The following is a 12,929-nucleotide window of genomic DNA, read 5'->3' as shown; positions in this document are numbered from 1 at the left end:
TAAGTGAGACGTGTCTTAACAGACCCATCCTCTCCTGAGTGAAATTGAAGCTGTAGTATGTAACTTTAAAAAAGAAATAATTTACTTATTTGTCATACCACACTTGTGACAGTGTGGCATGATAGATAATCTGTGAAAAATATATTTCCTCTGCTTTCTCCCAAGACTATCTGGAAACAACTAATGAGACAGAAGAGTTTTAGTGCTGTCAATCACAATCTCATGTGACTGCTCAGCCTTCCTCACTCTCTCGCTGTGCCATATTGCAACTAGCATAACCTGTTGTAAATGCTTAGTCTAGTTAGCATAGCTACCAGTGACGGAAGATAAACGATTTTCCTGTAATGATATGTTGTTTCTTCACCATTAGCACATTTAGCAGTTAGTGAATGGAGTTGATTGACAGCACTAAGACCCTCCTCCTGGTTCTGATTGGTTGTTTTGGCCAGAATGTTGCATTACTTTAGCAAGCAATAGTAATTCAGGGATGAGGTGGAGGAGATTGATTGTTTTTACAAATTGCCTGTCTCATAACAGACTGTCACGACATGGTGACAGCTTTAACAAATATGGAGAAAACATTTTTTACTAAAGTTATACACTGCAGCTTGAATAAAATGCAACTACATAGCATTTTTTGAGAAGTCTGGATTGATTTATATGTATTTTGCATGTTGCTTTGGACTGTTGCTCGTAGGCAGAGACATTTCAGTAAGCTAAAACTAAAAGAAAAAATTTAAGCAACCTACTTGCACATTACATGTAGAATGTCAGATGTAAAATTCATGAGCAGTAAATATTGTGCTAGTTATCAGTACTGAACCAAAGAAAGCAAGGCAGTTGCAAGCCTTTAAAATAGTGATGCTTTGGTAGGTCAGAGAGACTCAAAAAATTGTAACAGCAGCTGCGTGGGGGGCCCCAATAAAAGTTTTTGTCAGGTGGCCCGAGATTCCTGGCGGCGCCCCTGCTTATAGTAATAAACATTTCCACACATCACCTACGATGTCCACCGGACTCTCAGTTGCGCCATCCATTCTTACGTCACTGTGCTTTCAACAGGCTGCGTTGAATGTGACAGGTAGCCATATTCTACGTTCTCGCTCCCAGTCAGGGAAAACCCGACAGGCTGCGATAATCAGGCCAAGACGATGTTGAATATGCCCATGTAACACATCACACACTGCAGGACGTTGTAAGATTGTCGTAAAGGGAAAATCAGGGCAAAAACACACACACACGCAAAAAAGAAGGCTTTAGCGGGAACACCGACATGTAGAAGCATTATCTGATGGTTCCCCCCTCACCTTTGACTTTTAATTGGTGATTGAACAAGCGTATTTCTTTTTCACAGATAACTTTTCATTTTTAGTTTACATTTATATTTACAACAGTTTTATGCAAATAATGTTTAAGCATTCCTGCACAGTTCGCTTTTTAACACAATGAACAAACAAGCATTTCAATGCAATAACTTCTTCTCATTTGCTTCAAGGATAAAAGCTGTTGGAACCCCTCAAACCTAACGCTATTACCAGTTCACGTTCCTTTCAAGTAATTAACCAAATTCAAGTAATAAAAATACTAATGACCAAACAAAATTACAAGGGAAACAAAGTTTGAAGAATTGAAATTCTTAACGATTGACTAAGACAAATACATAACATAAAGGACACGTTCAACGTAGTATCCATATAGTATTAAACACACATAGACTCTTTCCTTGATAGAAAGGGTAAAAAGTAAATATAAAAAACTAAGTGGAAAACATACATGTGTGTCTGCTCACAGACACGCTTAGAACACAAAACTGAGTCATGTTAATAGATCCTGTTTTAAGAACTCTGTTAACAAAAGGGATATGGTGTTTAGTGAGGGAATAATTGTTACGGGAAATGTGCCGTTTGGCTCAGGAAAATGATTGGAATAAAGCGAGAGCCACAAAAAAGGGGAGTTGGAGATGGTGATTGAGGGTTGAAAGAAGATGATGTGAACGAAAAAGATGAGAGGATGGCAGAGAATAACAGCAGAGCTGAAGGATAGGAGGAGGAGGATGTGTGGAAAAGTACAAGAGTCAGACGGGAAGTGAAAGCAGAGTGGTTAATTGGAAGGTTGATGACAAAGAGATAATGGATTGGAGTTGATCAAAAAGGCAGAACCTTGTCTCTACTTGCAGGAGACTTCAGGTCTGAGCCTGAGTTAAATGCTGAATTAATTGAAAAATACTATGGAATAAACAATAATGACTGATAAGCTTTCACCTTTTCCACATCCTGTCACATTGCATCCATAAAATTGCATCATTTTCTATTGGAATATATATATATATATATATATATATATATATATATATATATATATATATTTTTTTTTTTTTTTTTTACATAAGCATGAAGTAACTACTTCATAGATGTAAGTCATACGTTTCAGATTTTTACTTGTAATGAGAAGACATTAAAAACATTATCTTCTTTTTACTTCACAATTATACAATGTTTCGTGATAGTAAAACACAAACAATTCCAATGAGATTTTCTAATTTTGTGGTTGTAGTGCAACAACATAAGAAAAAACCTTCAGCCGAATTCAAACTTCTGCAATCCTTTGTAGGTCTGACTGAGACTGATAAACATAAATAAAAATAAAAAAAATCTATTCACACAGTCCATTCACACAGAACCACTTGCAACGAGATACATGCACATTTTTACATGTTTTGTGCGTTTAATGAAATATTTTGAATACAGAGAAATATAACCAATTAAGAAATAATATTCTGGAAATGGCAAAGCCTTTGATGTGTAAGTTGAAATTGTGTTTCCAGACAAGTCAGAACTGGCAAAGGAGAGGATAACATGTAGAACTGGTTATTGATTTTTAAGAAAAAGTTATTTTTAATGAATTGTGGTCTTTAGCCAAGCTCGATACAAAACAAGTTGTCACAGTAAACACAATTTAGGGTTAGAAACAATTCAGACACTTCATTTTTGGAAACGATCTACTTTCTATCAGTTTTATTAAAAGTGAGGCTGGAAATTTATTGTTTCCCCATTCAGTTCTGTTGATTCACGTAATCTCAAATTTGGTAATCTTTTGGATTTCGTCACTCTCTGAATGTATGCAAAACATGACCTACTGCAATGGATTATCACCAAATACCATGACAGCATTACTGAAAAATGCATCAACTATTTATTTTCTCTGGCAAGTCTTTACCGCTCCACACATTCATTTTTAGCTGGCAGATCTCTCACCTCTGTCCTGTGGGGTTGTAGATCTCATTACTCTGGCAACCACTGATTGTGATGGGGTCAAACGACTGGAAGGATCGCAGGCCAATGCCAGAGATGGCCACCAGTTGACAGGAAAACATGACCAGGATAGCCTTGGTGTGGTAAAAGGCCACTGACAGGTCATGGCTCACGGGGATCACCAAAGGGTTATTGCGGCAGCTCAGACGCCACTCACCTGCGAAGATGTTATTAGAAGCCACAGAGCCGAAGACAAAACAGAGTGAACAGAGTAAATGATAAGGGCGGTGGGAATGAATTCGTCTCCATTCAGAAAATAGGAGTGATGACTAAACAAGGCAGCATGCTGATGTTAAAAACGCAACACAAGCAAACAAAGAAAAAAAGGGAGTTACAGTTCAAGTTGCCTTGTTGTTTTAGGGACCTAAGTGGTTATTTTCAAAATGAAAGTGTGGTATCAGAAGTATATGAAGTGGGATGGAGCTTAAAAATACAATAGGAGTCCTCACCTAGACTATGGAAACCATCCTTGGTGTCCACCAGTTGAACAGTAATGTTGCACTGTGTCTGGTCAATGAACTTTGTCCCATCAGCAGCCAGATGTACAATTACTGCTGCAGCCACCATGGGATGAGAAAAGTTTGCCTAAATGAAAGAAAACAAAATGCATTTACACATAATAGTTTGTTTGGATTTTTTTTCTTCACTTTATTCCCTCTTTTGAACAATGTTAGTAACAAGCCATTCAAATCCCTTTAAATGGTTTAACACCAAATTTGGTGTTAATTTTGTGTTAATGCCAAACTAGTCACCAAGTCTTCAGTGATTATCACTGAAATATGATCACTGATTATATTTCAGTGATAATCACTGAAATATAATCAGTGATCATATTTCACAACCAATATAATCACTGAAATGTGAACCATTGTGCCAAATTCGGAAAAGCTAATTCCAAAATGAAGCTGGGACATATTTTTGGTGCTCACCAAGTAGTATTTTTTTCAGTGCTACTTTTGTCAGCCACATAATAATTAATGAAATGAAGTCTGTTAATAACAAGCCCCTTGATCTACGGTTTGCCTTGTACTGCTGTTGAGAAATGATTGCTTGCTCTGGTGGTGTGGACTCTGACGTTTTAAACCATTGCATCTCATTGTACCCAGTTGCTTGGCCATGACGTATGCAATGCACTATGTCGATCGTGAAGGGACCCATCATGTGAATCTCACTTGAAATTGCATAAACAACCAGATGGGGAATAGGGCTATGACATATAAAATGCATCCTGACAAATCAACCATAATGGAACAAATCCCAGATGCACCACTGAAAGAAGATGAGAACCAAACAAAATTGTGTATGAAGGCAATGGTCAGGTTACTAGCAGCCAGGTTTGGTATAAAAAAATACATTGCTGCAGTCTTACTAATTTAATTTAATTTATTAGGGACAATGCACATTAATGAACAATCAATACTTCTGTACAGACTGTAAATGAGCCAGATTATAGCATAATTGCTAATTTCCATCTGTAGTCCCAAGACAGGAAGACCCAAACAACAAAAAGACATTATAAACATACAATCAAGAAATCACATTAACAAACATTCACAAAAAATGTTATGTGAATTTAGTTGACACTGGTTTAAATTCTCCATATGCAAGTCTTACTTTTATTGAACTTTATACATAAAATGACTTTATTTTAGCCCTCAGTCCTTCCTCAAACTCAGGTATTGGAATTTGTCTTGTGGGAAGAGTTCCTCATCAAGTGACTTTTGCTAGCCTTAACTAATACAAACACAAATGGAATGACGTAACATTGGTTCAGACTTTGTATTCGGTTACTGGCATTTCAAAATCAAAGAACAATGTGACCCACAGTACTGTCTACATCTCATGTGGTGTGCCAAAAAATGCCAGCCCCAAATTCCACAGAAATGTCAGTTTGGTTTATGGACGCTATAAAATACTTCTCATTCCTTTTCCATATCTCTTACAAACAAAATGAATTGTAAGGGCTTTTGAAATGAGCTTTGTATAAACTGAAGATTGCAATTTCAGAAGAATTGCTCCATATGAAACCCTAGCTTCCCAAATCCATACACTGAAACAAAGTAGTTCCAAAAATGCAATGTTTGGCAATGCCAGAGGGACCTTTTTTCATCTGAAACCTGGCAATTTTAACAAAATCTAAAACTTGATTTTCTCTGGAGTTTTAGAACATGCAATTTTCTTTATTTCAAGGTAGAATAACACTAATTATACTAAGAAACAAAACTCAATTAACAATGGATTGAGTTTTCACGAGAATATATTTAGTATTTATCTTACCTTCAGCCAGTATGTAGAATATTCCGATCTTTGTCTGTAAGCCTCTTGACAAGGGAACCATGCATACTGGGAGACTCCATCAGATAAGTCAAAGACTTTGGACAGACATGTCTGCATGAAATAAAGATTATTTCATTAGATTCATGTCATCATGCTCTTAAAATTGTTATGTTATCATCCTCCCCCCTGTCAGATCTTTAATGCACATCAGTCTAGCTCAACCAAGTTCCATGTATTCTGTTTTCTTGTGTTCCACTTAGGATTTCATGTTTTTATTTTCCTAATCTGTTTAGTAAATAATGTCCATTTTCATCTGCCTGCTGTCTGCATTTGGCTCTTATCTTAACCATTAAATAACTTTACCCATAACAATGTTTTTTTATGTCATATTTTCCTAATCAGAGCAGTGACCACTTCAATTCTTTTTGAATGTAGAAAGTCAGGTTACGGGAATGTGAGTGAGGGAGAGATATAAACATCTGAAAAAGGAAATCAAAAATTATTTTTAATCAATAATTTTAGTTTTTAATAAATCAAAATCTATAAAGTCTTTAAGATATATGAAAGAGACATAAACTAACTGCCAAAGATCTACGAGGAATCAAACCTGAAGCAATTAGAGTGACTCTGGACTGGGTGCATGGGCTCATTGGTCCACTTTGACTTACACTCCAGCAAGGTGAAGCTGGGTTGCTAGTAGGGGCTGTTATACATTATGTAGATTGAGATTTTGGTTTATAGACTGACTGAAAATAAGACCCTTTGTCAACTAGTGAAACAGTAAAAAAGTCTGCATATTTAAAGAGGACCATGATATTTCTGCATGACATTACATCATCACAAGTAAACCTTGAAAACACTAATGACCTGTGCCCCTTCCTCCACATGTTTATTTACATTAATAGCCTTTTTTTATAGCTTTTCAGTTGTGTTGTACTCTTTGCATTTTGAATCATGTAATGAATGGTTCATTGTAAAGTTTTTAAACTTTGGGGACTTTAAACCTCTGAACAACTGTCCCTATTCCTCACTTTCCTGGTGTGCTAATTGGTTAATATGAAAAAAAAAAAAAAAATACAAGGTCTGAATACTTTTATAAGGCCCTCCATGTTGAAAGGTCCAATTCAAAGTAAAATATTTTGGCTGAACTGGTGAGTTGCATTTAAGAAAGAGAACATTTGGATTATTTCACAACAGTTTTGAAGTCATCACATTATTTGGCAAGAGAGAAATCCTGGTATCCTTACTTTGGATTTGTGGCAACTCATCACCATTACCAATGCAAAATGCTTAAAAATACAAAAGTCTGAACTACATGAAATGTGGGAAGGTCAGAATTAGGTAGGAGAGGGACAAAAACATATATACAGATTGTAAAAGATTATTGAGCAATGATAAACAAAGAAAGAGAAGAAAGGACACACACCAAGGACAATGAGTTTCGGCTGCTGCCCTGAGCTGGTGAAATGAGAAACCAGTAACATGAGAGTTTTGCTAGAGAGGCCTCTGCAAGATCCTGCCACCGTAGAAAACTGGCCAGACCAGCTATACGTCAGTATATCTGTCCTTTGAATCTGTTGACATGACCTTTCCGCTCAGAGCTGAAGTGGCAAAAATCAGAAATGCAGTTGAAAACAAAAAACATCAACCCCCCACCTCACAAGATTAGTTGCCATGAATGGCTTGTCTTGCCCCATTTGGGGATAGTTTTGAGACTAAAACTCTGTTACTCCATCTGGATACATTAAGTTATCTTCAAACTTTTCTTTTGCTTGTGGATGACCTTTTTCCAATGCTGAAACTTCACTAGCAGGGCAGATGGAGAAAAGCATTGTGAGACAAGGGGACGATTTGTTCATATAAACACAGGTGGAACCAGCTAGGGCTTTCTCAACACCCCTCCTCCTCACATAATTTCCTGTCCACAGGCAAACATCCCCCTCTTTACAAAGCATCACACCAATGGGAGGCAATTCGCGTGTGACCCGTGGCTCATTACGTTTCCTTTCATCCCACCACTCCACCATCCCCCATGTGAGTGCAAAATCACAGTAATCTGAATAAATTTGTCATTGATTGGGTGCCAGTGTTAAAAGAGGGAGGAAGGGTGTTGCTGGCAAGACAACTTTCCATCCGTCAGGCACTTAGGTACTTACTTTCATTGAAGTTTTATGTGTTCATCAATAAACTTTTACAAAGAGTGGGGTCAAAAAGGGTCATGTGAAAGCTCATTGTAGGAGAGATTGTTTAGGAAATTATGGAATTTCTCTCATAGGTCTTATTTGTTGGAAATCGCAAGTAAACTTACTTTTTCACGTCAGGATAAATAAGAGGTATAACAAAAAAGTGCATCAACAAAACTGGAAAATCCAAACCAGAACCAGCCGGATCTGAAATTCCAATATCTTCTTGTCATAAAACGATGTGTGACATTCACTAGCCCAATGCTATTAATTGAGAAATGGCCATCAGTTATTTTTCTGAGAAACAGTTTGTGTGATTTTGTCTGTGGACATTTCTAAATGACTAATGTACAGCTTGAATTTAAAGATCTGTTTCAAATAGTTTAAAATTATGTCCTTCAAAGCAATGCTGGCATCAAAGGAGCAACATTTAATTGAATCTAAAAAGAAAAAGGCAGTGAAAAAGGGAATAGATCATATGAACTTTTGACCACAATTTAGGTTCATTATTTAAGTTTATTTAGGTTCGTGCGAATGTATGGCAGCTGTTATTGTGCCTCAGGGCAGCTGTGGCTACAGTGTAGCTCACCACCAAGTTCGTGTGAACGTGTGAATGACTGAATTTAGTGTAAGCTAAATCTTCTGTAGTAGATAAAGCTCTATTCAAGTACAGTCCATTTAACATTAATTAGCTTATACATTTTTAAGTATAAATCTATCGAGGATAGGAAGAGTAAATAATAAAACACAATTAAGAGTGCACTATGATCAGGTGTTTTCCAAGGAGTAGAGTGCATGCTCAATACTAAGTCCCAATGGACAGTAAAAAGATTCATTGATTCTTGCCGAGAAGAGTGGAGTATGAGTCTCAAGTCATTTATAGCATTCTGTTTAGCAAAGTGTATGTAGCAAAATGGGGTCATTTTACACATATTTTGCTAATGTACAACATATGACCTCTATTATCAATACAGTAAGGATACTTTAACTTAACAAAAGTGGCAAGAATATGAGTGCTGTTTCAGCAACATTTAGTCAAAACATCACAATTATACTTGCATTACTATAAATAATAATACTGTAATTGGTAAGGGCAACAAGCTCATAGTAAAATTTAACCTGGAAATAATGACTAATTGCTCTGTAATGCAGAGTAACCACAAATAATTGTTAAAATTGCAAGTGAGCATCTTGGGAAATTACAAACTTATTTTTTTCCCTCCAATGTCCCAAAAAGATGGATATTTGATTTTGGCAATGCTGTTCACAGAAGAGGTCATTTTTTTATTCATTAATTTGAATAGATAAGTGTTAAGGTGAGTCACCTCATATCAGCAGGTGGCACTTCAATAGAAAACAATCAAAAATATACGTTTTAAACCAGCTTTTTCTCAGCGTTTGTGTTTTTACGAGTGTGTCCGAGACCACCACTGAAGATGATCTGAAGAAGACCATTCCCGATGCATCTTGAGTGCATTCACAGATGAATTTAAGATCCTCAGAACATACCTGGTGAAAATAAAAACAGTGTAAAACCCATGAGGTACCCAAAGATTTATCAATTTGTTGGACAAGCATTACTGAAAAAAACATAACCGTTTATTTACTATGGAAGCTCTGAGGTTGCAGTTTGACCTAAGAAGTTAAAGTTTAAATCTGTTTTGAATAGACAAGTTATCACTTTTCTTTTAAAAAAAAAACAAACATTCACAATTACATTAGACAGAAGGTGAGCAACTAAGCTTCAAAACACACACAAACACACTCCCTTGCACATAGTTACACATATGGTCTTAATATTTACCAGCTGGGTTGTCAACTGGAGTTCGGCAGACACAAACTGGTGTTTGTAAATCACCACTTCAGATAAAAGGAGACTTAAAGTGTTTTAAGCCAAGGGGAAACCGAATGGGATAAAGAGAAAGTGAGAGTGCAACTGTCAGATTCACTGACCTAAAGTTATGTCTGTACTGTAAAAAGACTCCCTAACAACATAAAGTGAAACAATAAACTTAAAAAGCAGAAAACACAGAAGGGAGCTGTTAGCAAAGGAGAAATTATGTCAATAACCTTTCTACTGTGTAATGCACCTCACCAGCAGACTCTGTCTATTGAGTATCTAAAGTATGGGAAGTAAAAGTCAGAATTTAAACATACATATTTCGCGACCATGAAACACCTTTTTTTTTTTTGCTTAAATGTTTACTCAAACATCTTCAGACTTTAGAAAGCACCTTTTTGGGATGCAAGTCTCAGATATTTCTTCAGAGATGGTCCAAATGTGTTGAAAGTTTTTTTTTTCTATCCAAGAATTGTCTTTAACTCCAGAAATGAGATATTGGTCCAGAAATTAAAGACAAAGATTAGCTCACCTAAAATATTACCTGGTATGGATTTTCCATAGCTATTCAATTTGAAGCAAAGATAAAGTAATCTTTCCTTGTTTATTTATTGCCTGATTTCTGATTTGATTATGTCACACCAATTAAGGTCAAGTACTAAGCTAGTTTCTGGAACACAGCAGCCGCTAAATGATCTTGGGAATGATTCACCTAACTGACAGGCTTATTGATCCAGAGCTGACTTTAATGCCAGGAAGTTGCTCATTGTTGTTCTGTTTATTTGTTGTTTTATTTTCCACTGGAGCTTTCAGCGCTGTGTCATGACACGTGCTTGATTTTGGATCATTACCAGTCTTTTTGAAATGCCAGACTTAACATTATGGACTATATTACCAAGGAAATACACAAATTTAAGAGTTAGGAATGCTAATCAATAATTTATTTTACAATAGTGGTAAAAGCCAGAATTAGCGCTCTCTATCAACAGTGTCAATGACATTTCTTAAAGAGAATTCAGCTTTAGAAAAATGTTATATTGAATAGTGGTCACAAAACCTTGACTGACATATGAATAGTTTCAAAGTATGGAAACTGAAAGAAAACATCTAGCTTTTCATAACTTATCATTAACTTCAAATAGCTTTTCTTACGTTGGTGAAAACCCAAATTAGAATGATTATTTAGTAATTGAAAGTACACCGTATTACTTTCAAATATTTTTTTTCCTTTTCCCCTTAGCTCGTTCTCATTCTTTCTCTGATGAAGGCGTACATACACATTTAGAGCCTGCACTCGGTAAACAGTTGTGAGCATCTGTGAGACATTTGTGGCAAGGAGAAAAGAGAAACAGAGAGAAGAAAGTATGAGTTTCCAAGCACCATCCCATGGTTTACTGGAACGCTGGTAAGCTCCCGGTGTGTGAGGTAATGTCCTTGCACTGAGAGCCACCCATACCTACCAAAGCTCACCGTCTCATTGCGCTAAAGCTGATGATAGACAACCTCAGTGGCAAACTGTGGAAAATGATCTTTTCAAGTTGATGAGTAGGTGTAGTTTGTTAGTCTAATGAGGAAAAACATAAGTAGCTTTAAGGACGGACTGAAGTGTGTGCAATGTCAACAAAATAGGTCCTTAATGACACTTGTGTTCAACAAAACATTATTAATCAGTATTGTCTGATTAATAAGCGGAGGATGTTTTTTTATTATTGTATTTTTACAATATTCTATAGTGAAAAAGACAAAAAGACACAATGTCAGAGGTCTCTTTTTAATCTGACCACATGCTTATGTCAGTGCCAAATAGCTGATGAGGATTTTGTGGTTTGTAGGGAATGTTAGGAAGGAGAGTAATTGCCAAAAAGCTGACCTCGCTGCATAATTTCAGTTAGTGTTAAAGCTTCTGTATTTGTTAGCATTTCTCTCTCTTGCTCTCATTTTAAGTTGATTCAAGTTGTGTGCAAGTATCTCATTCATGTATCTGAATGCTATTTTCTTCTGAAGAAGAAATAGTATAGAAAAAATATCTCGCTGCAGCAGCTCCTAAGTATGGTAGTTTATTTATTCTGCCTCAAATACAAACTATTAGTGCTTTTTGAGATTTGAAACATAACTAGACCAGTTAATAATAATGTCTGGCTATCCCACTCCCTATTGTGCCTCTCATATGTTTATTTGAAATTCCAAGGTAGCTTAATTTTACATATGACTTGCCTTTTGTGTGACAGCTCTGAAGGCTTATCCCTTCTGTTGCTAATGTATAATTAAAGCTCCATTGAGAGATTGTGAGGGCAGTAGCATTCTCTGGAGAAATCACTCAGTTTGATGTTTAATCTTGGTGTTTGAATGCAAATGCAGACTCCCCACTTTCACAAGTTCTTCAACACACATATGTAAAAGTAAGGTTTTTGCGCTATAAGTTCTTTTACTTTTGTCTACTCTTGTTATGCATGATCAAGCACTTTACCAACCATTTAACAAGAGCAATCCTAAAACCTAAGCCCTAATAACCCATAAACAACCTTTTAAAATTTAGGGGCCATTTTAGTCCTAATAAACTGTTGTACCCCACAAGCATAGTGGACTATTGACTGATGAACCCAAGAATATGAGAAAACGTGCCCACACACATGCAAATAATTATAAACACACCAAAGTCAATTGTGAGGGCCAGATCTCAACTGTAATTCCCCTAAAGCATGCTGCAGAAAAGTAGTGGAGAAACACACTATGTACTGTTTTAGAGCAACAAAAGTAGTACATTTCAGTCCCATATGGATTTATCTTATAAACCTGTATGGAGGCAGCACAGGGACAGGGACAGCATGCATGCTAGCACACGTGTTTCTGTATGACTGTGTAATTTGACAAGCTTGATTACCAAAGAACAAAGCCTATAAAGCAGGTTTTAATATTACTTGTCCAGGTTTTCTGATCATTATTTTGTCTCAATTCACACATAGACTTTGACTCATGTACAGATATTTTTATGACTCTATAAAAAAGGATTAAAATCTTTATTTGTAAGGGCTTTCTTTTTTTTTTTTTTTTTACCCTCCAATAGTCCTTGCTCAATTCTTAAGATGTCAGCTCTCTCCCACATGGCTTTTAATTTATTAGCATCTGTAGCTTCATATTTTAATTTTATCTAAGGTACTTTGCCACAAACTAAGTTATATTTTGGGTGTAGGTGCTCATTCCCTTTGAGAGATAAAATTTGGTAAAGTCCACTAGCATCGAACTGCTTATGCATCTAGTGATGTCTGTTAATCTAGTTCACAGAGTTGTGTACTTTGGGGTTTAATACTAGGTCCAGTTCTC

The 12,929-nt window shown here is 36.3% G+C and overlaps 1 protein-coding gene across 1 annotated transcript in view; it reads right to left on the bottom strand.

Annotated features, from left to right (window-relative positions):
- Positions 1 to 12,929, bottom strand: part of pappaa (pregnancy-associated plasma protein A, pappalysin 1a) — a 96,832-nt gene that overhangs the window by 42,385 nt on the left and 41,518 nt on the right. Inside the window, exons 11-13 of the mRNA XM_055040409.1 lie at positions 5,586 to 5,696; positions 3,758 to 3,893; positions 3,252 to 3,465 (exon numbers count right to left, since the gene is read on the bottom strand). Of these exons, the coding sequence (XP_054896384.1) occupies positions 3,252 to 3,465; positions 3,758 to 3,893; positions 5,586 to 5,696 (461 nt within the window). The remainder of the gene's footprint in view (positions 1 to 3,251; positions 3,466 to 3,757; positions 3,894 to 5,585; positions 5,697 to 12,929) is intronic.

Source organism: Poeciliopsis prolifica, unplaced genomic scaffold (genome assembly GCF_027474105.1).
Source record: "Poeciliopsis prolifica strain line A6 unplaced genomic scaffold, Auburn_PproV2 SCAFFOLD015, whole genome shotgun sequence".
Taxonomy (NCBI): Eukaryota; Metazoa; Chordata; class Actinopteri; order Cyprinodontiformes; family Poeciliidae; genus Poeciliopsis; species Poeciliopsis prolifica.
This window is presented reverse-complemented; position numbering and strand designations above follow the sequence as displayed.